General features: G+C 42.9%; 1 protein-coding gene across 1 annotated transcript in view; it reads left to right on the forward strand.

Moving 5' to 3' along the window:
* LOC124489159 (neurexin-3a-like) overlaps positions 1–5,861 on the forward strand; it is a 36,217-nt gene extending 30,356 nt beyond the window's left edge. The window contains exons 4-8 of the mRNA XM_047051834.1: positions 1,404–1,523; positions 1,901–2,021; positions 2,648–2,908; positions 3,099–3,289; positions 4,277–5,861. Coding sequence (XP_046907790.1) covers positions 1,404–1,523; positions 1,901–2,021; positions 2,648–2,908; positions 3,099–3,289; positions 4,277–4,680 — 1,097 coding nt within the window. The 3' untranslated portion in view covers positions 4,681–5,861. The remainder of the gene's footprint in view (positions 1–1,403; positions 1,524–1,900; positions 2,022–2,647; positions 2,909–3,098; positions 3,290–4,276) is intronic.
* The last annotated feature ends 21,518 nt before the right edge of the window (positions 5,862–27,379 follow it).

Raw genomic sequence — 27,379 nt, forward strand, 5'->3', positions numbered from 1 at the left:
CACATACAATTCACAGTTATGGCAACAACGATAACTTATAGTTACTAATATCCATACATCATCCACTGACAAACCTAATTGACAGAACAACAACACTCAACTCAAACATGCATACAACATTAACCAAACATGAAACAAGTATGTGAATTGCGCCACCCACAATCCTTTGCGCCAACAGCGCGAGTTAACACGCGACCAATCCGTGGGTCGCTACAGTATACTTTCATGACCTGCCCATCTGTGGTCAAGACTAAAACTTGCAGCTGGCCCAAATAATAGAACTCGACACCTTTAACTGACAGCACAAGCAAACAAGAAGCTTTTCTAATCCATGCAGCAGTTCCTCTCAGGCATCTGGGGTCATCTCTGTGTGTGTGTGTGATTGTCATAGCCTGTTTGCTTCGACCGTTTCAATTCAGCACTACAGCAATGACAGGGCGAGAACAGGGAGAGGTGTCTCGGCAAATAGTGTGCCCCATGGTTATGGAGGACAGACAGGTTGTGTCAGTTCTCAGGGATGAAAGGGATTTACTGAAGCCGACGGGGGAATCCAGTTGATCCGACATGAAAAACAGGCGATCAGTGCTGTGGATCTTTTCGGGCTTTAAACACAATAACCTTGTACTTGAGGATGACATGTAATAATTAGAACACTGGTAATCCTAGCATTATCCTTGTATTGGAGTTGATTATAAAACTATATCAAATGAGTTGAATGATTCACACTTTCTTTATTCGCTGTTTGAAACATTAAAACACTGTATTTACTGTGCTTTGTTCTATCTCACATATTCCTTTTGTGTTTGTTATTCCAGGGTAAGGTATTTGTTTTAAATCCTACATTTATGCTACAATAATGATAAGCATTATCATTATATAGATTATATTGTAGTCTGTACCATCTTTTGATGATAAGTGTCCAGTTTGAAAGAAGGTGTTTATTGACCCTTCCATGAGTAAAAGCTGTGGAATTGTTGCATCACCAGAAATGTTTTCTGCTGAATCTATATTTCAAATCAGCAGTGGAGTCAATATGAGTGGTCAAGTTTTCAAAATGATATATTTTCTGGAAAATTTGGTTATGTAGAACAATTGTATGTAAAAAATAATATATATTTAAAGAACCAACTCTTTGTTTTCCAATTAAACTACTACATTTTGTAAACAATATAATTTGGATACCAAGAACATGCCAAATGGTCGATTCTAGTAAAGAATGTGCCAGAATATATTTCGGACAATTTCTCTTGTGAAATTACAGTGCTGCCATTTTGTCCAACATCATAGTTGCTTTTGGCATCAGTCTTCTGGGAAAAAAATCCCCCAGGCACCTTTTATGGAAAACAAAGATTTGGTTTGAGATGCAGAATGACTTTAACTTTGTGACTAACCATCATTCTCAGGCAAGGGACCAGAGACCCTGTATGCTGGGCAAAAGCTCAATGATAATGAGTGGCATACAGTACGCGTGGTCCGCCGTGGCAAAAACTACAAGCTCATGGTTGACGATGATGTTGCAGAAGGTACTATAACACATCCCATTGGTTCACAGTCTGAGTAAAAGCAAAAAAAACAACAACATAGTAACCTTTTGTACAGTTTTGTTAAAGATTTAGGTCCTGAAAGACCTTAATTCCCCTGAATCTTAAACCTTTTTAAATACAAGTATTTTCCTTTGATACAGGTAAATTGTCCCTTGATCAATAGATGAAACATGATTTAAAATTTTCATCTGTAGAATTACTTTTAAATTGGGACAGAATACTACTGTGTGAGTTAATTCGTCCAAAATGTGACCACCTCAAATTCAGTCAGTTTGTGTTAGTATCAGACAGTGTTCTCTTCTCTCTTCTTTCTTGTTTCTGTGTCACCCCTCCACTTCACCACACTCCTATTCCAGGCCAGATGGCGGGCGACCACACCCGTCTAGAGTTTCACAACATTGAGACAGGCATCATGACGGAGCGACGTTTCGTGTCTGTTATCCCTTCCAGCTTCATCGGACACCTGCAAAGCCTGAGGTTCTCTTCCCTAAACTCTACCACTGGCAACATCGACTAGATTACTGGGGGGCATTGGTATAGCTCAGTGGAAGAGCATTTGACTTAAGAGGTTAAGAGGTTGGAGTTTGGAACACCCACCACCCTGAATGCTTTATTTATTACACTATTCTCTACCTAACCTTCCTTAGCTAACACCGTCCAGATAACAAAGTCAATCTTTTCTTAACTAACTGTTCCCTAACTTCCATTGCTAGCTAACTCTGTTGGTTAACCAACTTTCTTAACTAACTGTTCTCTAACTACCATTGCTAAGTAACCCTGTTGGCCAACTAGTTTTATTAGCTAATTTCTTCTTTAGCAAAATAATTCTCAGATAGGACTGTTTTTTAACAAACCAACTCCTATTTCCAAAACCCTAAACTAACTCTTATCACCAAAACCCTTATTCTTGACAAGCTAGGAGGTTAAAGCTAACATCATGGAAGTAGATAACTTTTATTGTTCACCAGTCCAGGATCTTATGTGTTTTTAAAATGTCTTCCCCCCCAAACACAATACAAGATGCCACTGACTACCATCAAGACCCTAACCATATTCCCTTTTGCCTCTATTCTCTCTTTCCACCCCCACTCTTCCTGCACTAGATTCAACGGTATGCTCTACATAGACCTGTGCAAGAACGGTGACATTGACTTCTGTGAGCTCAATGCTCGCTTTGGCATGCGTTCCATCATTGCTGACCCCGTGACCTTCAAGAGCAAGAGCAGCTACCTTAGCCTGGCGACGCTGCAGGCCTACACATCCATGCACCTGTTCTTCCAGTTCAAGACCACCTCACCCGACGGCTTCATCCTCTTCAACAGCGGAGACGGGAATGACTTCATCGCCGTAGAGCTGGTCAAAGGGTAGGTGTGGTGAAGTAGGTGTGATAGATGATTGAGTGTACTCCCACTGATGTAAGCGTACTACCGGACAAATGGGATTGGTTAAAGGGGACGACCCTAAAAATATTCCAATCAGATCATTGGATGTACTTATGGGTAACCATGATTATTACTATTATTCACGTAGCCAGTGACCTTTGACCCCCTTTAGGTACATCCACTATGTGTTTGACCTGGGCAACGGCCAAAACCTCATTAAGGGCAACAGTGACAGGCCTCTCCATGACAACCAGTGGCACAACGTGGTCATCACCCGGGACAACAGCAACTTACACACGCTGAAGGTGGATGCCAAGGCAGTAAGCCAGGTGGTGAATGGAGCCAAGAACCTTGACCTGAAAGGTAATGCACAAAACAAACCCACGCCTTTAGTTTTGACTATGGTGGGCTCTAGCCATGGTATGGTTTTGACAACCTTACGCACAACATTAACTTATTTTCCAGAGTTGCATTCATCTTTAGCCGAGATCTTGTATCGACGACAGGAGAGTTGAACCGCACAAGAAAATGGTTCTTTGTGCTCTTTGAACAACTCGTTCAGACTTTTTGCCCGATGAATCCTGGCATCGTGGAAGGGAAAATCAGTTGATGGGATGACCTAGTCATTCAGTACATTCCAGAAACTCATCGGCCTTTTTTGCCAAATAATGTTGCTGAGCCTAGACATGAACAGTTAAAGCATTGCTTTGTGCTCTTCCATTCTTACCCTGATGTGCATTAGACCTTTATGCTCCCTAGCATAATGCTCCTTTTTGGCCCTGATCAGCCTCACTAACCAGTGTGGTCCTGGTGACCACACAGCTGCTTAGTCCCAATCCTGTCAGTTCTTCTCTTCATGTGCGTGTGGAAATGCTTTGACTTTTACTATTAAACATCGCTGTGAGTTCTACTGGCGATTGTTTTTCAATTCAATTTTTTTTTTGGGCCCCTGGCAGTGTATGTGTTTTTGTTTCATTTAACCTTCTATCTGAACTGGGAAGCCAATAATTACAATATCCCATGAGGGATATTGAAATGAGTGAGGGGAATGTTGGAAGCTTTCTCATCTGGTAATGTTGCATGCAGGATACACCACCATAGACTTGTCCTCAATGTCTCCTGTCGGACGCATTCCACCAGCTGCACGAGCAGTGAACAGTCATATAAACCATGTTCTGTTTCAAATCATCTCCCATGAAACAGACCCCCTGTTCTCTGAAGCATTCACAATAAGAAATACAATCCTAGAATCCCTGGTGCAGGATTTAGTCAGCAGGTTTTATGGCCCCGAATTTTCGGGTTGTTTTGTGTTCATCCTGGTCACTTGCTTCTCTGTTGTCTTCCGTCCAGGTGACCTGTTCATTGCTGGGCTGGGCCCCAACATGTATGGCAGCCTGCCCAAGCTGGTGGCCTCCAGGGATGGCTTCCAGGGCTGCTTGGCATCGGTAGACCTTAATGGACGCTTACCGGACCTCCTCAACGATGCACTGTTCCGCAGCGGGCAGATAGAGCGCGGATGCGAAGGTACACCCTCCCTCAAAACCATGTCCGACTCCGACTTGAGCTCAAACGATTATGACCCCAACTACAACCCTAACTACAACTCAAACTCCAATTACAACTCAAACTCGAGTTCAGGAAGTCCATTTTTCCTCCTCAACTCCAACAGTAGCTCCATCTCCCTACGCCCGTATGCCCCCCCCTCCATCCTACTAACCCTGCTGGTCACCTCACTCACCCAAACGACCCACTGATTGGGTACAAACTAGACTGGGACCAACTAAAGTCCTCTACATCGGCCTCGCACCCCTTTCCAGTTGTTATCGGCCACATTGGTCACGCATTAATCATGTCTACATGACCTTGGGCCTCAAAGCTGTCCAGTAACGCGTAGTGCAAAAATACTACAGCCAGGTACCCCATTGTTTTCATGAAATTTCATCATTTATTTGCGCATTTTTTTTGTGTTTTGTCCGTAGAAGCTTGTCAGTGGTTAATAAAACATGACAACATATTTTACAAGCTTGGGAAGCTAGTGGTGGTGTTTTAGTATGTGCAGTAAAGAGATCATGTTGTTGTCAGTTTTGTTTTTAATATGAGTGTTATAGCTGATTGAATTGTTGAAGCAGATCGATCTTTGTTTTGCAATCCCATCTTCAAAATGTAGATGTGAAAGACATATATTTAATTCAGGATACATGTTGTGCACAATATTGATACAAGCAGTGACAGGACAATGCCAGAACGTTTTTACTCTGAGTTCTGAGTAAAAACTGAGTTCTAAGTTCTCATTCACTGCTTGAATGTAAAATGAATTCAGCTTTTCTTTATAACAATGCAAAGAAAATGCATCTAGATAAGAAATCTCTTTAGGAGCATGGAAGGAACCAGTCAGCAAATATTTAGCTGTGTGCACAAAACTGTAATGCCAAAGGTTTCAGTTTGTTTTGTGTCGATTTCAAATATTCCATGATGATTAGGCGAAAGTGGCCTTAGGAAATGTTGTATTTGCATTAGCATCAAATATCACAATGAACAATATGTCTTTATTACTTAAACTTTTAACCCAAAGTCTCAATTACACATTCCTCATTTGTAGCAAATGAGTAACAATCAAGCTTACATCACCCGTACTTGTTTGCATGTACATGTAGATATTTATTTTCTCTACATTTCCATAGCATGTTGCTCTTGAGTGAAAGATTCATATTTTGTTCAGTTTAAATATCAGTTCTGTATTTGCACCCTTCGTTTTTCTGTTGTCTGTTTTTGTGTATGCTGTTCAGACTAGAGATCCACAAAGTGAATCAATTTGGTGCTCAACACATTTTGATGACTATAAACACAGTATCTATTAAATAATTTTAAATCAGAGCCCCATGGTTCTTTATTTTCTCCTAATTATGATTGTTACTTGGGGAGACAGCTATGTCCTTCATAGAATGTACTGTATATGCTGTGAAACAAATCAGTGGATTTATTTTATTTTTTTCAAAATAAAATTTCATAAATCATTGTTCGGTTGTCTGTTGTATCACATGTGTCATTTTTTTGTTTATAAGTGGACATGTGTGGTCATTGTGCCTGCTTATGCAGCATCACAATTCTAACCCTAACCCATCCATCTTCAAATGAACTTGCAGGTCACAGTCATGATTCATACCTTTACACATCTAAACACAAGGAATAATGCACCTACATGTATTTCTTTATTTGGGTGGAAATTAAGAACTGATCGTTTTAGCACAAACCAAAGCACAAACAACGGTTAAAGGTTGAAAGATCCTGGTGGGAAGACATGCAGTACATTTAGACAAACGCTAGGTGGAGATAGAGCCCCTTTTTTCCGGGCGACGGCCACCCAAGTGGAAAACAGGGTTGCAATTTAAAGACCTCCTGATTGGAACTGAAAATGGTTGCTCGTCAGTAGCTGTGTGCAATATGAAGGCTTTTATTCCTCTCATGCTATCTCAAAAACAGCCATACTAACATTCATGGTCCCTGTCATCATAAACACATTATGGATTCAAAGGAAGGTTTGAGGACACCAACTTGATGGTAAAATGTTGTGATTCTGGTAATTATTTGACAGAATGAAATATCTCCAGTTGCAAAATGCTTCTCTATTTTATGTTCTGCTATGACAATGTATTTCATCTATATATTTTCATTGTGCTTTCAATGTACATTTATAGCCAGTACTCAGAAGAACTGTTAATATTAGCAGGCTCATTCAACGTTCTCTACATTCCCTTCCAATTTGCTGCTGTTATACAACTTTTCTGAAGTAACAATAACAAGTTGTTTTCAGGGAACAATTACATTTCCAACTTCAGCCATATATTAGTTGTTTTGCTTTATCTTCATCTGACCCATCTCACTCTCTTTTGAATTTGGTTGGTCGTCCTTTGATAAAGTGTCTTGGATCCCTGAACCTTGACCCCTTGACTCCCTTGTTAGAGAGGCAGAGGACATATCAACGTTAGTAAAGCGCTCCGCTTTATTAACCAGACGCCATCGGTCACCTACTAACCATACTTACCGTTTTTCGCTTTTCTGTTTTTTTGGCTAACAAAGTTGGTTTCACCAAAGCAGACCTACAAGGTAGAAGGTTCAAATTCCATTCTGAGCTTGGGGCGAAAGTTGCTATGTGTAATGTCATGTGTCGACTCTTTACTCTCTCTGCAAAAACAGAAATGATCCCAGGCACAAAGCGCAATTCTCACTTTAACAGGCTATCAAAAGCTTTATGTGGCTGTGCACTTGGTATAAAATGATTCACTTCTCAGTAATCCATGCATGCTAACGTCACAGTGATGAGAAAACCTCAATAAGGCTCAAAAAAACAAATGTACATTATCCAGATGAACGTTTGCACGAATAGTCGATATGACGATAGAGCCTGTGTAATTATGACTTTATGTTTTGTTTTTCTGTTTCAGTATGTGTGGTTGCTTTATGCTCATGTTGTTCACTGATATCAGTGTTGTGTCCTACCTGGGCTTCTGTTCCAGGGCTAAAGGAGTCAATCAGATCAGCCACAACCCTTTCCTCCTATGGTTTTATTGAACAGTGTGGTAGCCTTTCGATTAGTTGGTGTAATGTAATTAATTCAAGGAACGGCTGCATACTTTTAACTTGAGATTCCTACACTGTGTCTAGGATAGTTGATTAGGAATTAAATACATGTAGAAATGTTTTTGATAGTCTTTCAGTGTTAATGTTGGTTTTCTTGTTCATTAGTAAGGTTATTGTAATGGTTGGTTACTACATTTAGTCATTTAGCAGACGCTCTTATCCAGAGTGACTTACAGTAAGTACAGGGACATTCCCCCCCCCCCCCCCCCCCCCCCCCCAGGCAAGTAGGGTGAAGTGTTTCACAACGTCACACAGTGACACAACGTAATTTGGCACGGCCGGGAATCGAACCAACAACCTTCTGATTAATAGCCCGACTCCCTAACCGGTCAGCCATCTGACCCACTACTAAATTGTACTGCAGGCTAAAATCGAAGATTTTAGAACCCAAGAATGTGCACTAGTTTGTAATATGTTTTTCTTGTTAGACATTGTTAAGACATGATTAGCAATAATGAAAGCAATAGCCTTTAATTGATTGTAGTTCTAACTGTATTCATATTTTTAAAAGATGCTTTAGATTGTCCTTAATATAGACACATCGTCTCGGAAGCCACTAAATATAAAGTAGAATAATACAATTGACTTAAATAACTAAACAAAGAACCTCCAGCGAAAAAAAATGAAGTGAATCATTTTATCTCATATAAGTCAAAGTTCCATTGCACTTTGCATTACACAGTAAATGCACTTTTAGCCTACTATGATTTTTTGTTGTAGTACCTCTTCTTTTCATAATGGTCTTGCTCAAGAAAACTGCAATTAAACACAGTTTATTTGCAGTTATCTTTCTTTCACATGGTTCTTTGCTTTAGTGGGAATGCTATCCCGATTCCCACTGAATTGGTTTTGCACTGCTCAGTAAAAGCTGCTTCCCCCTTTTTAAATGCGTGCAAAAACATGGGATGAGTCGGTGTAAGGTGGTGAGCCTCCAGATTTCGCCTGGGCTGCGTCCCAATACCTTAAAAAGTTATTCTTTCTCTAACACCCTCCCGTTGGTAACCAAGAAGAGGAGGAAGCACTGCAATATCTCCATATTGTTTTGCTTCCTGTAGCCCACATTGTGGTCCACGAGGAAAGAATGCAAGTTTAGACTGTTGAGACGCATTTCTGGTGCAGAACATTTATAACAAATGTGCATACTAGCTATGTGCTGGGATTTGCTATATAATGTTTTGTATTATATACCCCCCACCCCCCCCCGCCCCGCCCCGCCCTCCCCAAACCCCTTCCCCCCGTACATGAGTATCTACTGTGGAAGTTCTCTACCCTGTGTCTTTGTATATTTGACTGGTGTTAACAATTAGGGGTTGGGAGAGCAATTTGGGTGACTAAAACTTTGCATTGTCATGGTACGTGACTCAGGCATATGAACAGGTATATTGTGACTAGAATGTATTGAAAATGTTTTTTCTTTCTTTCTGTATGTTGTCTTAATGTAAGTGCACACTACCCTCTGAAAATGTAGGACAATCTTGCTAAAGTACAAATATTTACACTGTTGAAAAACATCCAAACACTGCCCTCACATTTTACATACATATGTAGGTTTGAATATTTTTGCAGATGTAATCATAAATATATATATAGCATCACCAGGTGCAATGAAATCTCTCGGCCCAGCTCATCAGGACCAACTTATTGTCCAATGAGGGCAAATCAAAGTCTAACATCACTTTAAAGTGGAAAGACCCTGCTCCTCCTTCCAATATGCCTGTTCAAGTACGAACCATGCAGTGACATCGTTTTTTTCCAGCCACTCCATTGAATAGAAAGCCCAGCCCGCACACACCCCGTGCCCTTCCTCCCCCAAACCCACCCCCTAACTCAGTTCCACTCCTGTCTGAATCTACCAGGTTCCTCATCACCAGCCATGTTGAAAAAAAATGTGTCCAGTTCTTTTGTCAATGTCTGTGCACACAGTCTTACTAAAACCTACTTGGGGAGGGGGTGGGGGGGGTAAAAGGAATGCCTTGTGATTTTATTTGTTTCAGTTTGGTGTAACTCTCCTATCACCCAAAGGGAGCGATTTAACTGTCATTTGATTGATTGATAGCTAGAACTCTTCTCTGTCACTAACCAACCTGCATGGCACACTGACGTGCACTGACACCTCTGCATGGCAAACCTGTTGGCAACACATGCACGTGCACCCCCAGCCGTGCCCACAGCCTGGGTGTCACCAAGCTTTCGCTCTGCCACCCCAGGTCCTAGCACCACCTGCCAGGAGGACTCCTGTGCCAACATGGGCATCTGCATCCAGCAGTGGGAGAACTACACCTGCGACTGCTCCATGACGTCCTACACCGGCACCCAGTGCAATGACCGTGAGTACCGTTGAACTTATGTGGCTGTTACTTGTGGCACCAGACACGCACACATCAAAATACTGGACAAACGCAACAGCATACTGTACTGGGGCACGTTACACATGCACATACAGCCACTCACACAAATACACTGGGGTTTGTGAATTCCCTTTGCACACACTTGCCTCCAAACACATGCACGGACATCACATCATAGTATGATTGTATAATGTTTGTTAACATACACTCCCCCCCCCCCCCCCCACTACACACACATACCCTACTAACACTCTCACTCGACCTCAGATCACTTTGTAGTTAAACACAGATCGTGCTTTTCTGTCCCAAGAAGTTGGGGGAACACATATTTGCTGAGGCTCTTCTGGCTGTCAGGACACATGTTGACACTCTTGGCAAGAATACACATTTGATTTGATCTGAGACTGGTCCCAGAAACACACACACACGGGGGATGTTCTGTGTTTTGGAACGAAGTTGAAGACATACCCAGGTAATGGCTGTTTCTTTCCTTTACGTGACCCGTCGACCACTATCAGTGTTCTGTATGAGTCCCATGCCGTCCAAGGTACAACATGGTGTTGTATGATCACCATGGTGTTGTGCGAGCATTGCTCACACAAAAGGACCACACAATATCAGTTTGCAGCTTCCCAATAAAGCAGTACAACAGTGAGATCGGCAGGTGCACTATAGAACCAGAGGGACTTACAACAGCTCTACCCGAATCAAGCAGGGAGATCTGTAAATTCCCATACTTCCTCACCCCAAAAAGTCAAGTTGCTCCTTATCCAACTCTCTGCCTTTAATTCATATTTCATTGACGTTGGTAAATTGAAGGATTTATCTGTTAACTAAGTCTTAAGCACCCTTGAGGAAGGGGGAAATTTAATTGGAATCGTAGAATTGTGCAAAATACCGAGCTAGAGACAAACTGAATGCTTAGAGAGCAGCTCGACAAGGATGTTTGTGCTTGCCTCATACTACGTGTTGGATGGTACCCAATGTAGGCAAGTGGCAGAATTATAAATACATTTTGTGAGACATTGTAAGAATGGACCCAGACAAAGAAAAGCACACTGTACACACACACCATTATTCAAGCTGACCTTCCCCGGCAGACACACCAAATGTCCATAGTTTGTTGTCGTACACACACCACCTTTCCCTAATGGCACTGACAAAGAGACCGACTGTCATGATTTGCGTAAGCAGGGCAGCTGAATAAATAAACGGTGTTGGTGCAGATGTGAATTGACTTCATTGAATAATGCTCGGAGAGTAATGTGTGTGTCATTTCTGCAAGTCTGCAGAAATATCTGTCTGCCCACTCCTCCTTGGTTGAAGGATAGGGGAAATGACTCTGGATAAGAAGCAGTGTTGGTGGCAGGACTTTGCTGGGACATAATCTCCGTGTTATTTGGACGTTGACCCGTGTGTGAAGGGGTCATTGATTGTATGCTCTGAAATGTCATTCAGTGGAAGCTTTCAGCATTGGCAGGAGTGAAGGTGTTTAAGTGACAGCCGTTGACCTCCAAATGTATTTGGGAAAGATTTGATGAAATGATGAAGAGAGGGTGAGGGATGGGATGATTAGTGGATGTTTTAGAATCTTTTGACTTGGGTGTGTGGTAAGTGTGTGTGTGTGGTGTGTGTTTGTTTAGCCAGGCTGATTCAGTGATTCAAATGCATCTGACAGTGACTAATGTAGGCCTAGTGAGGCAATTAACTGTTCTTTCTTTTATAATTATGACTCAAAATGGCTGTGGTGATTTTCATAAGTGCCTTGATTTTGTTGCATCTATATTATTCTCCACTAGGTGGAAGTAAAGTACTTTCGGGTCTGATGCAGTGTTTGGGTTGAAAGAGTCAAATGTCAACAGTCTCTCTCTTTCTCTGTCTCTCGCTAATTTCTTTGGACACAAAATTATTTGTTTCAGCCCCAACAGCATCGTATTTCCATCAGCTCACATCCTGGTGTATGCCTTATTTATACAGATGACAATAAGCTCAACAAACGATGGCATTTCAAGGACAGACTTCATCTCTTATTCAGTACCCCTCATGGAACGCAAAGCAAAACATAGACTATCAGTTTGCTGACGGCTAAAGACCCCCCCCGCCCTCCTTCTCCTCCCACTCACACACGCATTTACTCACACACACACACACACACACACACACACACACACACACACACACACACACACACACACACACACACACACACACACACACACACACACACACTACAACAACTACTACTACTATTAGCAAGGCCAAAGAATCCAGGGCATTTTTTTGTTATTCATCATTTGTACATAATTTGATTAGGAGTGGGAAAACTACTTTTATATGAGAAAAGATAAGAGATGTTTTCTCGTGATTGACTTAGGGTCTTGTCCCCTAGAACACTTTTTAGATAACACACATTCTTTACACATGTAAACTTTGACTGAGCAAACCATTTCCCCCTAGGCCTAAGTCAAAAATGGATCTCAGAAGCTCACTGCTAGGGGAATGAAAATCAGAGTGAAAATGAGGTCTGCAGAGTTGAACATTCCATTTTTCAGACCTCCAGGTTTGGCTTCGGTGCTTAATCCGACTATTGTAACTGTGATAATCTGGGGGATGGCAGGATTTAGAGCTACCGACAGCTTATTGAACCCTGTTGGCACCCCGAGAGGAAATGGCCGGATTGGTTCTCAACATTCCCACATCCACGAGGATACAAACACACACACACACAGGTGGGCTACACAGTGGACATGTTTGCGTGTCAGTGTGGATGCACACAAAGACACACATGACTTTAAGTTCCCCCATCCACACCAATTTTACATATATATTTGATATATATTTGATTAACTTAGCAGACACTTGTATCCTAGGAGATGCACGTAGAAAGTGCAGCAGAACACTAAGGATTTGAAGTGCAGTTGTTCTGCAGTATTTCAGTGGTCAAAGTCAAGGATCTTTTGTATTTAGTGTCCACGTCGGAAAACATCCATATCTCAGCTACCAGGCGCGATGAACAAGAAATAATGTCACAGAGCAACAATTCCAACTCATTTACTTTCATACGAAATATGACACCACACTGACTGAAGGAAATCCTGAAACACAAACATGCATCGCTAGACACACAGACGCACACACCATGACGATCACGCACGTGTCATATTTCCCGTACTCACCTTCGCACTCGTTCCCCGTCTTTGTTAGAATCACACAATAACAGGAGACTCATTTCAAAGACTTCCCTCTCTCTCTCTTGGATGTTATTGTGAGTTGTGTAGCCTCCACCTCTGGCCCTGATGGCATCTCATTACTCAGGGCTCATAATTGAATTAGCTCTTTGCCTTCATTTACCCCGACAAAGGTCACACGCGCTTTGTTCATAGACGAGATGCACCCACCTACCCAACTGCTGCCAAAAGCATGTGCACACACGTGTGCATGCGTACATACTTACTCAAGAATGCATAAACACAAACACACAACCCCCCACGTACATCCTTTAGCTTTTTTTATAGCATCTGTCGTTAATGTTAACTTACTTAATCTGTTCTGCTGTGATGAGACTTCACCGCACGAGCCTAGCCCTAACGGATGGTCTCGATTTTTCTGTGTGTGTGTGTGTCGGTGGACCATCAGGTTCAATTCAATTCATCTAGTTGATGCACTGTGAGTGAAATACAGGAATATAGTCCTCTCTTTCTCTGTGTCTCTCTCATTCTCTTCCTCTTCTTTTCTCTCTCTCTCTCTCTCTCTCTCTCTCTCTCTCTCTCTCTCTCTCTCTCTCTCTCTCTGTCTCTGTATCTCTCTCTCTTTTTCTTTCTCTCTGTCTCTCTCTCTGTATCTCTCTCTGTATCTCTCTCTGTATCTCTCTCTGTATCTCTCTCTGTATCTCTCTCTGTATCTCTCTCTCTCTCTCTCTCTCTCTCTCTCTCTCTGTCTCTGTCTCTTTCTCTTCTCTCTGTCCATTTCCAAGGACACACTGACAGGGTGGCTTTGAATGTTTCCCTAGCGTTCTGCGACACACAAGGAGGATCACATGTTCACACTCAAAACATCTCTTAGTACGAGCTCCATGATGAAGCACGACGGGATTCGAGTCTGCAGTGTGTACTCTATCCCACCACAACCTCAAAGCTATGAGACTTTTGATTGGTGGTACTGTTTGTTGGGAATCTCCCACTCTCTTTCTTTCTTTCCGTATTTATCTAACTGTATACATCTGTATATATCTAACACCTATACAACCACACCTACCTGACATATTTCACCCCTCCCTCCCCGCCCTGATCACATGTTCACTATCTACCTCTACTATCTTCTATTGCACAAAGCCAGCTGGATTGAGCTGTATGAAAAATGAGATGTTAGCGACTTCATTGCCTGTTAAATGACGGCACTGTAAACATTGCAGCAGAGAGCTGACATGCAGGAAAGCAATGGATGTTTCGGATGGATCTTGGTACAGTAATACAGGGATACATTTTTGTTTCTCAAATTGTCTGTATTGGGATGGCATACAAACGTGTTGCTTTTCATCTCTGCTAGCTCGTTTTGCGGCATGACCGTCCAAACCCCCTTTCCCACCCTCTCTCAGGGCGGTAGATTGGATTTAGCCATGAATTCACATCATGAGCACACCACTTTCAAAATAGGGGGCCTGAATGCCACTGCCAGACAAACAGGATGCCTGTAATTTTCCCTCAGATCACCAGTGAACTCTTTCCTGCTAACTCACTCTACTACCACCCTCCCCACAGACACACACAGAGACATGGTCGCAGACACACAACACGCACACAAACACACAAATTGACTCCTTCTTCTCCTCTCTTTCTGTATTTTTTCAAAATATATATGTATATATCTATATCTATATATATTGAACATGTAGATTGAGAGGGTGTGAATGTTTTATTTTCTCCAATGGCTCCTCTTTCCCTTCTGCAATGCAAGGGGGTGTTTCAGCCTGGGAAAATCAATTGCGAAGGTTAATGTGAAATAATACTCCCTGCTAGTTCGGCCTCTCCGCCTCGGGGGGGTGTGGTTCCTCCTCTGCTTGTTGCTTTTACACTCTCTAAATAACAGCGTAAGCAGATAAATGGACAATTGAAAAGAAAAAGGACCCAAAGGGTTTATCTCGCTCTCTCTAATCAATCATCCTTTCTATTTCTGTCCTTCTGTCTGTCTGTCTGTCTGTCTGTCTGTCTGTCTGTCTGTCTGTCTGTCTGTCTGTCTGTCTGTCTGTCTGTCGTCTGTCTGTCTGTCTGTCTGTCTGTCTGTCTGTCTGTCTGTCTGTCTCGCTCTGGCTCATCTTGCTCACTCTTTCTTGCCCCTGTAATCTGTATGTCGTCATATTTTTCCCTCTTTCTCTTTTGCATACTTTAACTTTTGACTTTTTACTCTTAGTAAGTAGTGCAGGTGTACCGTTAGCTCTGTTTTTGCTGAACAGAGCCAGTGGGCAGGCTACCGGATATGGTTGGTCCTTTTCTGGGATACTATATTACCATGTGATACAGGACATGCTAAATATTTTTCGGATGTACAAAAAGTATGCCGATTTCTCTTAATTTCTCGCTACACGAGGCTCCTTCCAAACTGCTTTGCAATTCATCAAACCCTTCGGCGCTGAAGGAAATATTCCTCCAAGACTACACGTTTAAATGATCTTTCTTCAAAACTTCAGCACCACACATCATGCATGATCCATCAACAGCAATGTAATACACCGTTATATATCTGGATACTCTGAGTGTTGCAAAACTACTCTGGTGCAGATAATACTACGATGTAAAGCTCAGATCCCAAATTTCCTAGGTCGTCCCGATAATAAATACGAAACAGAAAATGTGACAACCACCAGACATATGAATATGAAAATGAAAAACACCACTCCGCAACGTAACCAAGCCTAAAGAAAGGGAGGGAAATGAGGGCAAGCCATTTTTTTTGGTACGGCCCCCCCCTCTGTATGAATCTGGCGCTCAGGCTGAAGGATAGCGGACAAGGGAGACGGATCGTCCGCTTCAGTTCATATCCATCACGCAGGCCATCGCACGCTCATGACGGCGTCTGACAGAAGACGGAGAGGTGCCGCGGCGAAGGGAATGACCTCCCCCAGACAGCTGCGGAGGGAAGCAGGAAATGGATTCAAATACGGTCTGGAAATATGAGCGGTCCGTCGTGTCGTTGATGAGTGTTGTGGACCCCTCCCATCTGAGATTGAATTGGATTCGTTTATTATTATATTTGGGTTTATAAATTGAAAAGAGAGAGAGAGAGAGAGAGAGAGAGAGAGAGAGAGAGAGAGAGAGAGAGAGAGAGAGAGAGAGAGAGAGAGAGAACATCGCACAATATAGAGAAAGACTGACGCTGACGATCAAAAATGTAAGCCTTAAAAAATATATAGCCCAATTGATCCACGGAAGGTTTAATGTCTTTCATTTCATTCAATCGACCAGCGTAATATGTTATGTATACGGTGTGTGTGTGTGTGCGTATGTGTGTCGTACGAATGTGAGAGAAAGAGTGAGTGCAGAAGATTCAAACAGAGCTCATTCTCCCTCTCATGATCGAGGAGCTCCTTGTGCACACAGACATAGATTATCACCTTGACAGGGGAGGATGGAGACATAGCGACCCCTTTACTCTAACCAGTGAATCAATAGAACCACACCACAGTGTCCGCTAGACCTCTTCAGTAATGTAGCTAAAAAGACACTCATAGGCTTCCTGACGGCTTGTCTGTACTTTCTGCCCATCTGGGATAGCTTATTAGGAAACCAATCATATTGAACATGAGCTTAGCAGTATTCCTCCTCACCTTAACCGTTAAAAAAAATCCTCATCTTTATTCCCTATTGGTACTCTATCCAACCTCAAAGACTGTTCAGGTTGACTCAGAGCCGATTGTTAACCCTCTTTTTTCTTTTGCATCGATCAAGTCAAAAACTGCCACCAACATTAAAATAGCCACTCTCCAAAAATTGAGATTTGCAACATGGAGGACATGCCCCAGCTGAATTGGGCTATATCAAGAAAATATAGAGAGTGTTAAAAAAGCCATTTATTTGTTGAAGCCAAGGTGACCTTGGTGAACTGGAAATGTTCCCTTCTGAGTGTGGCTTCCGAGTGCAAGAGCTGCCATCCATCAACATGTGTTTCCGTGGAGAGGAAAGGAGAGGAAGAGAAATTATGGGATGTGCAGGTCCATAAACATGGCATATCGATATCTCTGTCCCCTCTCTGCAGTAAACGGTGCAGATTTTAGATCATTTCTAATCATCGCCCTGTGTGTGCGTGCGTGTTTGTGTGGAATTGTATGTGCGGAAGTGTACGCAGGTGGGTGTGAGTGCAGGCCTTTGCAGCTATGGCCACACACATTCACACACAAACATTTGGCAGCTTTGGCCATTGTGTGTGTGTATGTGTGCATGTGGAAATGTGGATGGGGGGGGGGCACCAGCATTTTTGGAGGGGGTTTCGGTTCAGTTCATTTTGCCTAAATGGAAATGGGGGCCCTCATCGATGTCATGGGGTGGCATGAAATTCATTTGAGCAAATTTTCTGAAAAGCGACTGGCAACGTCAACGCCAGGGGCTGATGAATTCTGAATGACATTCACAGAATTACTTGTTCATTATAATTACAGATCTCACCGTCTCATATTGGATCCTCCCCATTACTTTGGCTGTGACAATGAATTCACAGATCTAAACAGCATAGAATTAAATAGCTATTCCATTAACCTATACTGTAGGTAAAAGCCATTCCATCACACGGTTTTTGGAGTAGTTTGTTTATCCTCTAAAAGAGAAGTTGCGTCTACTTAGGGGATTCATCTGAACCGTATGTCCACAGGAAGACATTGACTATCCTTGCAAACAGCAAAGTGACAGACTTTTTCTCTTTTTTATTCCACTTATCCACTGAATATCCACTGTCCGCATCAAGTGTTGACAGTAATTAACAGTTGATATTTCGCCATGTTCATTTGATTGTTCTTTGTAAACAAACATGTACAGGAAAGGCACGAGTGTATCCCCTCATTGAGGAGACATCTAGGGAATTGGATGGAACTGTGTATGTGTGTATTTTCGTCTGTGTTTGTGTCTCTGTTTTTGTGTCAAGTTCGGTCTCGTCAGTTTTGAAGTCTGTCCGTTTCCATGTGCTTTCTCCTCGCCTTTGACCCTGCTATTGTGCCGGGTGGAACGAGGGGAGGAATCGCTCCCAAAACGCAAGCCAGGAGCATTCAGGTAGCTTTTAATTAGAGGAGAGGGATCATCCATTGAGGCACAGCCAGTTGGGAGAAATAGCCACTGTTGGTTTCTCATTCCAGTCTCTTCTTAACGTCTCTTTCTTCCTCCTCTCTCCATACATCTCTTCCCTCTCTTTTCTCTCTCTCGTTCTATTCCTGTTGGCATGCTCTCGTCTTTCCGACAGTGCAGACAGACACAACAAAACCAGACACGGCCACATCACACAGCCCAGATCTAACGAAGATCGATCGAGGGTTTAGGAGGGAAACGTTATGACGACATATGAACAGCCGACTGGGGATGGAGGGCTTGAAAACAAGTCTGGTGTTCATGTGAATCTCCCGCCTTTTTAAATAATTAATCATTTTCTTTTCCGAGGGGGCAAAACAAGTAATGGATAGACAATTATCGATCATAAAGTGGATGTCCGCCCCTTCCTCAACATATATAAGCACCATGGATGCGGGTACAGAAGACCTTTCCAGCAATACCACAGCTACACCCAGTTTTCTCGTGCGAGTGTGATGCACATATGAAGTAAGCGAATAGACACAGAGCGAGGAATCCTAATTCATTTCAGGCTGTCCGGGTGTATTTGTGTGTGTGCGTGGGCGTGTGCACGTATGTGAAGTACGGGAACGAATGCAATACCAGTTCAGCTTGATATTCTTGGAAATAATTGGCACTCCACATGTGATGCATGGGAGCGGTGAGGTGATGTACTCCATGCTGACGTCAAGCTTTCTCAGTCTCCGCAGGCCGTATTGACGTATGAATCTGGGGAGCCAGAAGGTGGGCTGATGATGCATCTCTGCACAGACTTATATCGAGTTTTGTGGTCTCCTTAAGTCACTTTTAAAGGAAATTAACTTCCCTGTCACCTTCTGATGCTGTGGGAGGCCTGGTTGTAGGTCTATGTCCTTTTATTAGCTTTCCTGTGCACATACTCTCCCTCACACACACGCGCGCACACTCACGCGCGTACGCACACACAAACCTGCATCACCAAGTGGTCTAATTGAAAACTGTTGTATTCCTGGCAGTGCTGTGGATGATACATGTTTATCCCAAAAGGTTCTCAAGAAACAGTGTCTGTGGAAACCTTAACACTGAAGAGAGTAGAGGATGGATTTTTGTGATTTTTGATCTGAGAAAAATTGTCTGTTTCTCCGAAGATGTTCCTTCCTTCCAAGGTTAGGAATCTAGTCTTGCTACTGTCAGCTGTCAGCAAGCGACGTGCTTTAGATCTGGATGTCTGTCTTTGAAAGTGATATGAGGCCATGACGTCGAATGGCCCAATGTTCCCTGTTCTTGAATCCCTGATCACAATGTTGCAGTTATTGTTTGGGTGGAGAGTTTGCTTCAGGTCTTCACAAGTTAACAGAAGATCAGAATGAACAGCATGGTATGATTAGGCCTACCCTATACAATGTAAAGGCACACACTATATCTCAGATAACATTTATTTACCATTTCTATAAGTAACTCTATACTATATATAAGTACAGGTAAACATACATTAAAATGATTTGGGCCTACTTCTCTATATAACGCCATATTAAATATAGGCTAAGTGTTATCAGCGTAGTAAATTGTAATGTGGGCAATACATAAAAGAATGACAGCATGCTTAACAAGTCCCATTTATTTTAACAGTCTAACGTCAACTGTAAAGTGAAAGTTGTCAGTAGGTAGCATAGAGGCCATTTCAAGCTGCTTTACAATATTACCGCCAGTATTATAAGGCAAAATCAAATAAGTACATGTAAATAATAATACTAAAGTAGCAGACATATAAGTCACACACCATTAACCTATAGACTTTTTGTGTAAATATACTGAAAATTACTGTAAATATAGTTGGTGCTGTTGTCTGTCCTACTGAAAACCATTCAAAGTGGTTTATTTGTTTGGAAATATTGAGAGGAACACGAACCACTGGCCTTGGGCCTCCAAATTACTAAAACCACTGAGTATTGTAATACAGTTAGGTACAATACTGTAACTCATTGTGATAGATTATCATGCTAGCTAACAAAACACTAAAGCAAGTTTTTAAATTATATTTCATGCATCATACCTATTTGTGTCATAATGCTTTCTTTCTGAAAGTATTTTTGGCGAGACAACTATGATGAAGTTGTTTTAATAAGAACTTTACCTAGACCTAACAGGTCGAGGACATGCAGAGAAGCTCAGTTATTGTTGTCTATATCATTGCCTGCTCTTGTTCAACTTCAGGCCCAGTTTATGTTCCACAGCTGACATATTTATGCCAGGCAGTTAAACGGTCACACCGGTCAGTGCCTGGGTCCTGATAATGAGTATGCCGTCATTAGTCTAGCTCCACCGAGCACGCTCAGTGAAAGGCCAACTGCTCAGCTTAATGAAAAGGGTGTCGAAGCCCCTTGGAGCATCCCCCCCCTTGGTGCGTCCCCCCCCCTATCTAAACTCCTCATTCTGTAGCACACACACACACAAAAACAAATCTGATTCAAAACCAAGAACCTAAACACAAACAATATTTCAGTCTTGTACCACTGACGACAGTTGGAAGCACTCTGAAACATGAATTTGCAATTCAGTGTTACTTACTAATTTCGAGTGTGATGAGAGGTTGGTAAATATTGTATATCCCAAAAAATGTCAGTTCATCTTTGGGTGCAAGATATTGGACTGCCAAGGTATTTGGAAAGTTGTGTAGGTCCTCTTTGTGTGAAGAGAGAAGCTGAAAGCTAAGATAACAGCAGTTGTAGTTCCAGTATTATGTTTGATTTAATAATTCAATGAGCAAAGTGGGAGCTTGATTCTGTCCACTTCGTATATTATTCATTGTTTCCATATGGCTGTTGTGTTGGCTAATGCCCCACTAAGTCAGATGGACAGGGATAACTATAGAAACGTTTTTGGGGGGTCAATTCCAAGGGCTAGGGTTTGATTACCATTGCATATTGAGTCTACAGTTGGTGGTCAATTAAGAGGCCCAGGCACTTTTTTCATAGTGGTGTGAGAAATAAAGGGTTCAATGCAAAGTGTCAATGTCATACAATATGCAGTTCTTGAGATAATTGTGAATCATGTGAATCAAATTCTTTGTTTGCGTCAACCAAAACAAGTTAATTTCGGGACCGATTACAAAATATTTGAGTCTGTGCTCTTTCCAACATCCACATAATCCAGTACACAAATTCAAATGAATAATAGACAAAGGGATCTGATCTTTGTCCAATCACTCACCCTTGGCCTTGCTGATATGGCTGGATATCACAGGGACTGCCACAGCTCAGCCCCCACTAGTATCAATCATTAAGATGATAGGTAGCCTACAGCTTTTTTTTGTGGCACCTACAATGAAAACAATGGAGAAAATAACGACTCAGTCATGTACAATTGAAGGACGTCAATTGTTACACCCTTTCTCCATTGATCCTCTCTCGGCTCTGAAAAAACAAAAACAAACATGAAGCGTAAAAAATAAATAAAGATTGCGTTTCTCCACAGACACTCGGTAACCTGCCCATGTCTTGTTATTTGGATTTTTCGTCTCGAAATGAAAAGACAGGAGATGGCTGAGAAACCTCCAGGGGTGAACCTTTTGAAGATGTAACTTACTTAGTCTGTCATTTCACACCCCCACCCCTTACCCCCCACCCACCCATCCGCCTCCGTCTTGTTCTCCCTTTTTCACTCCACTTTTCTTTCACCCTGCGATAATCGTGGAGTTCCCCGGGCTGGTGGAGAAGCACTTCTGAAGGAGTCCCACTGACAGATGGGCTTCTTTCATGCCTGGGTCTCTGCTAAATGAAATGTGATATGGAAGGTGAGAGCAACACTCGGGCTGAAGGCCCAGGCTCGCGTCCCCCTCTCAGGAAAGAATCAAGCTGCAGCGGAACAAATGCGAGAGAAAAAGAGAGAGAGACCCCTCAATAGTTCTGTGTCAATGAGCGAGAGGTGAGTGGAGGTGAGAGAGGAATTGAAAGGGTCCACGATAGCAGAATATTTCTGGTTTTGTACGACCGAACTCGAAAGAAAGAACACAGAGATGGGTGTATGCATGCCTAGTTGGAGCGGAGAGGGAACGTCTGGATGTTGCACAAAAGAGGAGGTTGGAATTAAGAAGGTTTATGACGACAACAACAAAAGGCTGAAACTGCCAAAATTGTGTTCAAAACGGAGACCAACAAATGTGTTGGGGGGTACAAGCGATGGAGCAGGGAGAGAGGCATGGGGGAAATGGACGAGTGAGAGGGGGACATGGAAAGAGAAAGGAAGGGAGGTAGACTGGACACTGATTGGACATTTCAGATGGTGCTGTGCTGAAGATTAAGAGTCAGGTAAATTGAAGCTCCTCCCCTTGGCTCCACTCCCAGAAAAGAGAGAGAGAGAGAGGCCACACGCACTTTTCTAATCCCTCCCTTTTTGTCTCGGCAATTATAATTTGCCCTCGGTATGCTAAAGGTTGTCAGCACCAATGTGTTTGCACAACAACTTGCATTCAGCGTACTGTCTCAGATTTTGTCTTGTTATTCAGACTTAACTGCCGTCTTGGCATCTGCTTGCGTTTTTCGTCTCGATGTATCAGCCGGTGTTTTATTTGAGCACATCCTGAATGCTGATGGATGAGAGGAAAGGGGGTGGAAGAGGAATCCTCATGCACACACACACACATGCACATTTTTTCGGTACGTCTTTAAAGAAACACACACAGATACGGAGCTTCCCCATCTCCACAGTATCAGCAGAACACATAATACTATTATAAAGACCAAATACAAATCCCACAAGTGAACACAGCTAATATATACAAACACACACACACACCCTTTTGTCCTCCAAACTGTCAGTGGCCATTAAATAAAGCCAAGCTACCCTTGGTCAGGTGGACCAGTAAATCCCATAGTCTCTAAACCATGTGTGTTCTCACTTGGCATAAACACAAACACCCACCCCCCCCACACACACACACACACACACACACACACACACACACAAACACACACACACACTCACACGCAGGTTCAAGACAGAAAGAAACTGACACAACAAACATACTTACTGTGGACACACACAGATTCAAGCGAGAGAAACACACCAACACACGTTCACACGCGGGCAGTGTGGTTCTGCATCACAGCGTCGACTAATGCTTTCATTGTTTGTTTTTTAGCTCGTCGTACGATCGAAAAGGCTTGTCCTCCTCCTGCTCCGCAGAGACTTTGATGTGATACAGGCTGTCCTGTGGATGGCCTGAGTATGTCCTGTGGTCCCTAACTAGCCTCCCTGTTTCTGTTCTTTTTAACTGTGCTGGCTGGGAGCTGTTTGAGGAGGAGGGATGGCTAGACAGAGAGCTTTGGATCGTGTGGGAGGTATGTTAAACTCTGGGTGAATTGAGGTATTTTGGGCTCACCGAATGATGGTTTGAAAATGACGAAAATAATACGTTCAGAGGGTTTCTGTTCGTGATGGTCCGAGTGAGGGTTTCTTTGACCAGTTGTATGAGACCTCTTACAATTGATCATGCATGAGAGGATTTGTCTTCTAAGACAACTTTTGGAGAACAATTGGAATGGGGGCAACCTTATATTTCAGTGTTCTCGGGACCTAGATCTTAGCTGTGTACGGTAATCTTACAGATTTGAGGTCAGAACGTTTGAGGGCTAGAGGAAAGACCAAAGACATAGTCTTGAGAGGAACACTTGTCTACGAAACACTTTGTCAAATATTTTCAAATAACAAATATTCCCACCGTGTCAAGTCAGCTCATTTATAGTAGGTGACGAGTTGTATCAGTGAATAGACTTTGTAAAAACTGTCATGTATTCACCAAGAAACACTAACGCAGATTTCTTGTAAGAGACAGTACTGGACCATTTGCAATTACCTAAAAGTTGAAAACTCATTTCAACAATTTCCAGTTACTTTCTCCATTTTGTTTGTCACTTTTCAGATCTTAATCGTCAAGTTGCTTCGCCCATATCATGTATTTGTCATCAAAATTTAGATGTGTATGAATTTTGCATCTGTATGTTTTGTGTAATTAGGCAAATAAATGCACAAACAAGTACACCTACACGTAGGTGGCATTTTATCCCCCTCTCACTCCCACACACACACACACACTCACAAGACAAAAGGAAACAAGCTTTACCCTCGGGGCTATGGAGCGAAGTGTTCTTCTATAATTGATGGTACATGTTCTTGGATTACTGCTGCCTGAGGAGGTTGCTGTGAAGGCTGTGTTCCAACACATCTTTTCCTCTGCAACTCATTACACAGTCCCATCAATGCAAAGTGCTTTGTAATGGACAGAGTTAGGAAAATGATGGTTTAGAAAATGACGACACATGTAACTAGGCTCCTTGGCTTTTGAATGCTTTTTTTTTTTGCGGTGACTGTAAAAAGAGAAATTGAGTTTGGAGCAAAATACAGAGTGGGGGGCAGTGGGGGGTCTTAGATGCAATCACGGCCCAATCTTCAGTAGCGGCTGGAGAGTCTGGATGAGAGTGATGCGTGTCATATCTGCGGCACTTGACGAAAGAATAGTCCACCTACTCTCACTGCCGCTGGCCAGTAGGAGACCATAAAACACCCACAGGTGCTTACACCACCAGCCTTCAATAATTCATTGAGTGGACTCCAGCCACACATACTCACACACACACACACACGCACACAAATGAGGATTTGTGAAGTGTACACTCCTGTGAAACACGCATACACAAGTATGTGTGCACTTTTGCCTATGGTGTACCATAGACCATAGAGCATGTGACACATGCACGCACACACACACACAGACACAGACACAAGGGTCAATAATCAGACCTTCATGCCCACAAACAATGCTTGTCTGAAGTTGATGTCTATGCCTCAGGCTATTTTGATCAGACCCTCTGTTTTGCGCTTTTCACTACTCACACACACACACACACACACCCCAACTCCAGCCCGCGTGTTTCTTTTTGCGTATGTGTTTGTGTGTGTGTCTTCTATTTGACCTTCTATGTGATTATCCCAGCCTGCAGATTTTCAGAGAGAGCAGTTTGGCTCCAGAATGTTCATGAAGTTTTCCACAGCAGTGTCTCAGTGGGCCACTGTATATCCAAGCTGTCTGCCTTTTTAGAATCACAGGGTTTTACGAGAGGTTAAATCTACCTTTATCTCCCTACTGGTCGATTACCCCGCTCAGACACACACACACACACACACGTCACATGCTACACAAACATACAAAGGCACGCACACACACACAGCTGTGCTCCCCACCTTGGCTGAAATGAAAACATAAACTTTTATCTCTGTCTCACTTGTATTTCATGATCTCTCACTCCTCGTTCGCCCTCTCTCTCCTTTTCTCGCCCCCCTCTCTCACTCACTGTCTTCTTTACTCTCTTTTTGCCTTCTCACTCGGATGCTCGCTCCCTCTCTCTCTCTCTCTCTCTCTCTCTCTCTCTCTCTCTCTCTCTCTCTCTCTCTCTCTCTCTCTCTCTCTCTCTCTCTCTCTCTCTCTCTCTCTCTCTTTTCCCCTCTGTCTCACCATACTTCTGTGTTATAAGTATTTCTGTCAGATACAGATGGTATGTTCACACTTTTCATTCTGTGTTCGAAACAGCATCCACCCCTATCGGCTTGTCTCTCACCTGACTCCACATGCTCAGAGTTCAACGTATCAACATTTATAATTCTGTGTGTTGGTCTTTCTCTGCCTCTCAGTCTTGCTATTTCTCGCCTGCTCTGTCTTGCACACAAACACAAAACACTCACACTCCTAATCCCTTTCCTTTCTGAAAATAAGCCCTCTTGTATGTTTTTTGTGCTGTCCAAATTGCCTACGATATAGTCCACCATGAATGACTTGGTGTTCTGTACATAATCTCAAGATTTGTGTCAGATTGAAGGTTTTCACACCAGTGTGATGATCATTTATTGTCATCCCATTTTCATCTCAGCAAGATTAGACTCGTTTCCAGTTTAACACCGAGTGTGTTCTTCACCCAGCTTCTTCTGTGTGTGTGTGTGTGTGTGTGTGTGTGTGTGTGTGTGTGAGAGAGAGAGAGCTAAAAGGAGAGCTAGAAAAAGGGATGGAGAAAGAAACTTAGAGAATGATGATGGACAAGGTGGCTTTGGCATTGCTGACACTTATTGGGAGGCAGTGCCTATTGTCTGCTCGCGTTCTTCTCTATTTTTTGACGTTTCTTATCTTCTGGGCTTACTGTATGTCCGCCCTATATCTCTGGCTTCTGCTGTACTGTTTATCGGCCTCATTATTTTATCGAAATGTCTTGGGAGAATGCACACGCACACAATACAGACCCAGAAGTACATAACATGGCTGACGTGGAAGCAAATGCAGGCAACACATTTGATCTGGTTGTCAGTGCCATATAAGCTAGTTGTCTACACAGCTGCAAACCTCAGTTCTGCGTGCCTTCGCCTCGGTTGAGAAAAGTCTCTGTTTAGGTGCTGGTGCAGTTGAAGGTGAAATCCCAGCACAACACTCCACCACCACCCCTACTCCCCCCACTCCACCCCCCCCCCCCACCCCCCACCCCATCCAGGACGGGAGATAAAGAGAACTTGGTGTAATTGAGTAGACAAATGATTCTGTCGTTAGGAGTCTGGCCGCGTATAAATTACAGGTAATTAATGGCCCTGTTGGAATGCATATTTAGAATGGGGAATCGAGAGAGAGAGAGAGAGAGAGAGAGAGAGAGAGAGAGAGAGAGAGAGAGAGAGAGAGAGAGAGAGAGAGAGAGAGAGAGAGAGAGAGAGAGAGAGAGAGAGTAGAAGCGCTTTCCAGAGTGAGAGTTGGGGGTAGAGAAAGCGAGAGTGCGAAGATAAGAAACTGGGGGCGGCGGGCAGGGGGGGTGGGGGGTGGAGATGATGGGGAGAGATAGGTTAAAAGGAGAAAGGAGAGAGATGGGATGGAAGAAAAAATGAGAGGGTAAAGAGATAATGGAGAGATTAAATAAGAGAGGGGGACGAGAAGGAGGTGGGGGTCTGAGAGAGGGATGAGGGTAGAGAAGAAAACAATATGGGAGTTAGAGAACAATAGAACAAAATGGAAGTGTCGAGTGGCAACCATTGAGAGACACATGGGAGGTGACGCACAGAGTTTTAAGAAAAGGACAGACACAGGTTGCGGTAAGCACAAGGCGTGCGTTCACGTATTCAAAAGATCAACTGAAAGTCCAAAATAAATCAAGGTTTTC

The sequence above is a fragment of the Hypomesus transpacificus genome, chromosome 3 (genome assembly GCF_021917145.1).
Source record: "Hypomesus transpacificus isolate Combined female chromosome 3, fHypTra1, whole genome shotgun sequence".
Lineage (NCBI taxonomy): Eukaryota > Metazoa > Chordata > Actinopteri > Osmeriformes > Osmeridae > Hypomesus > Hypomesus transpacificus.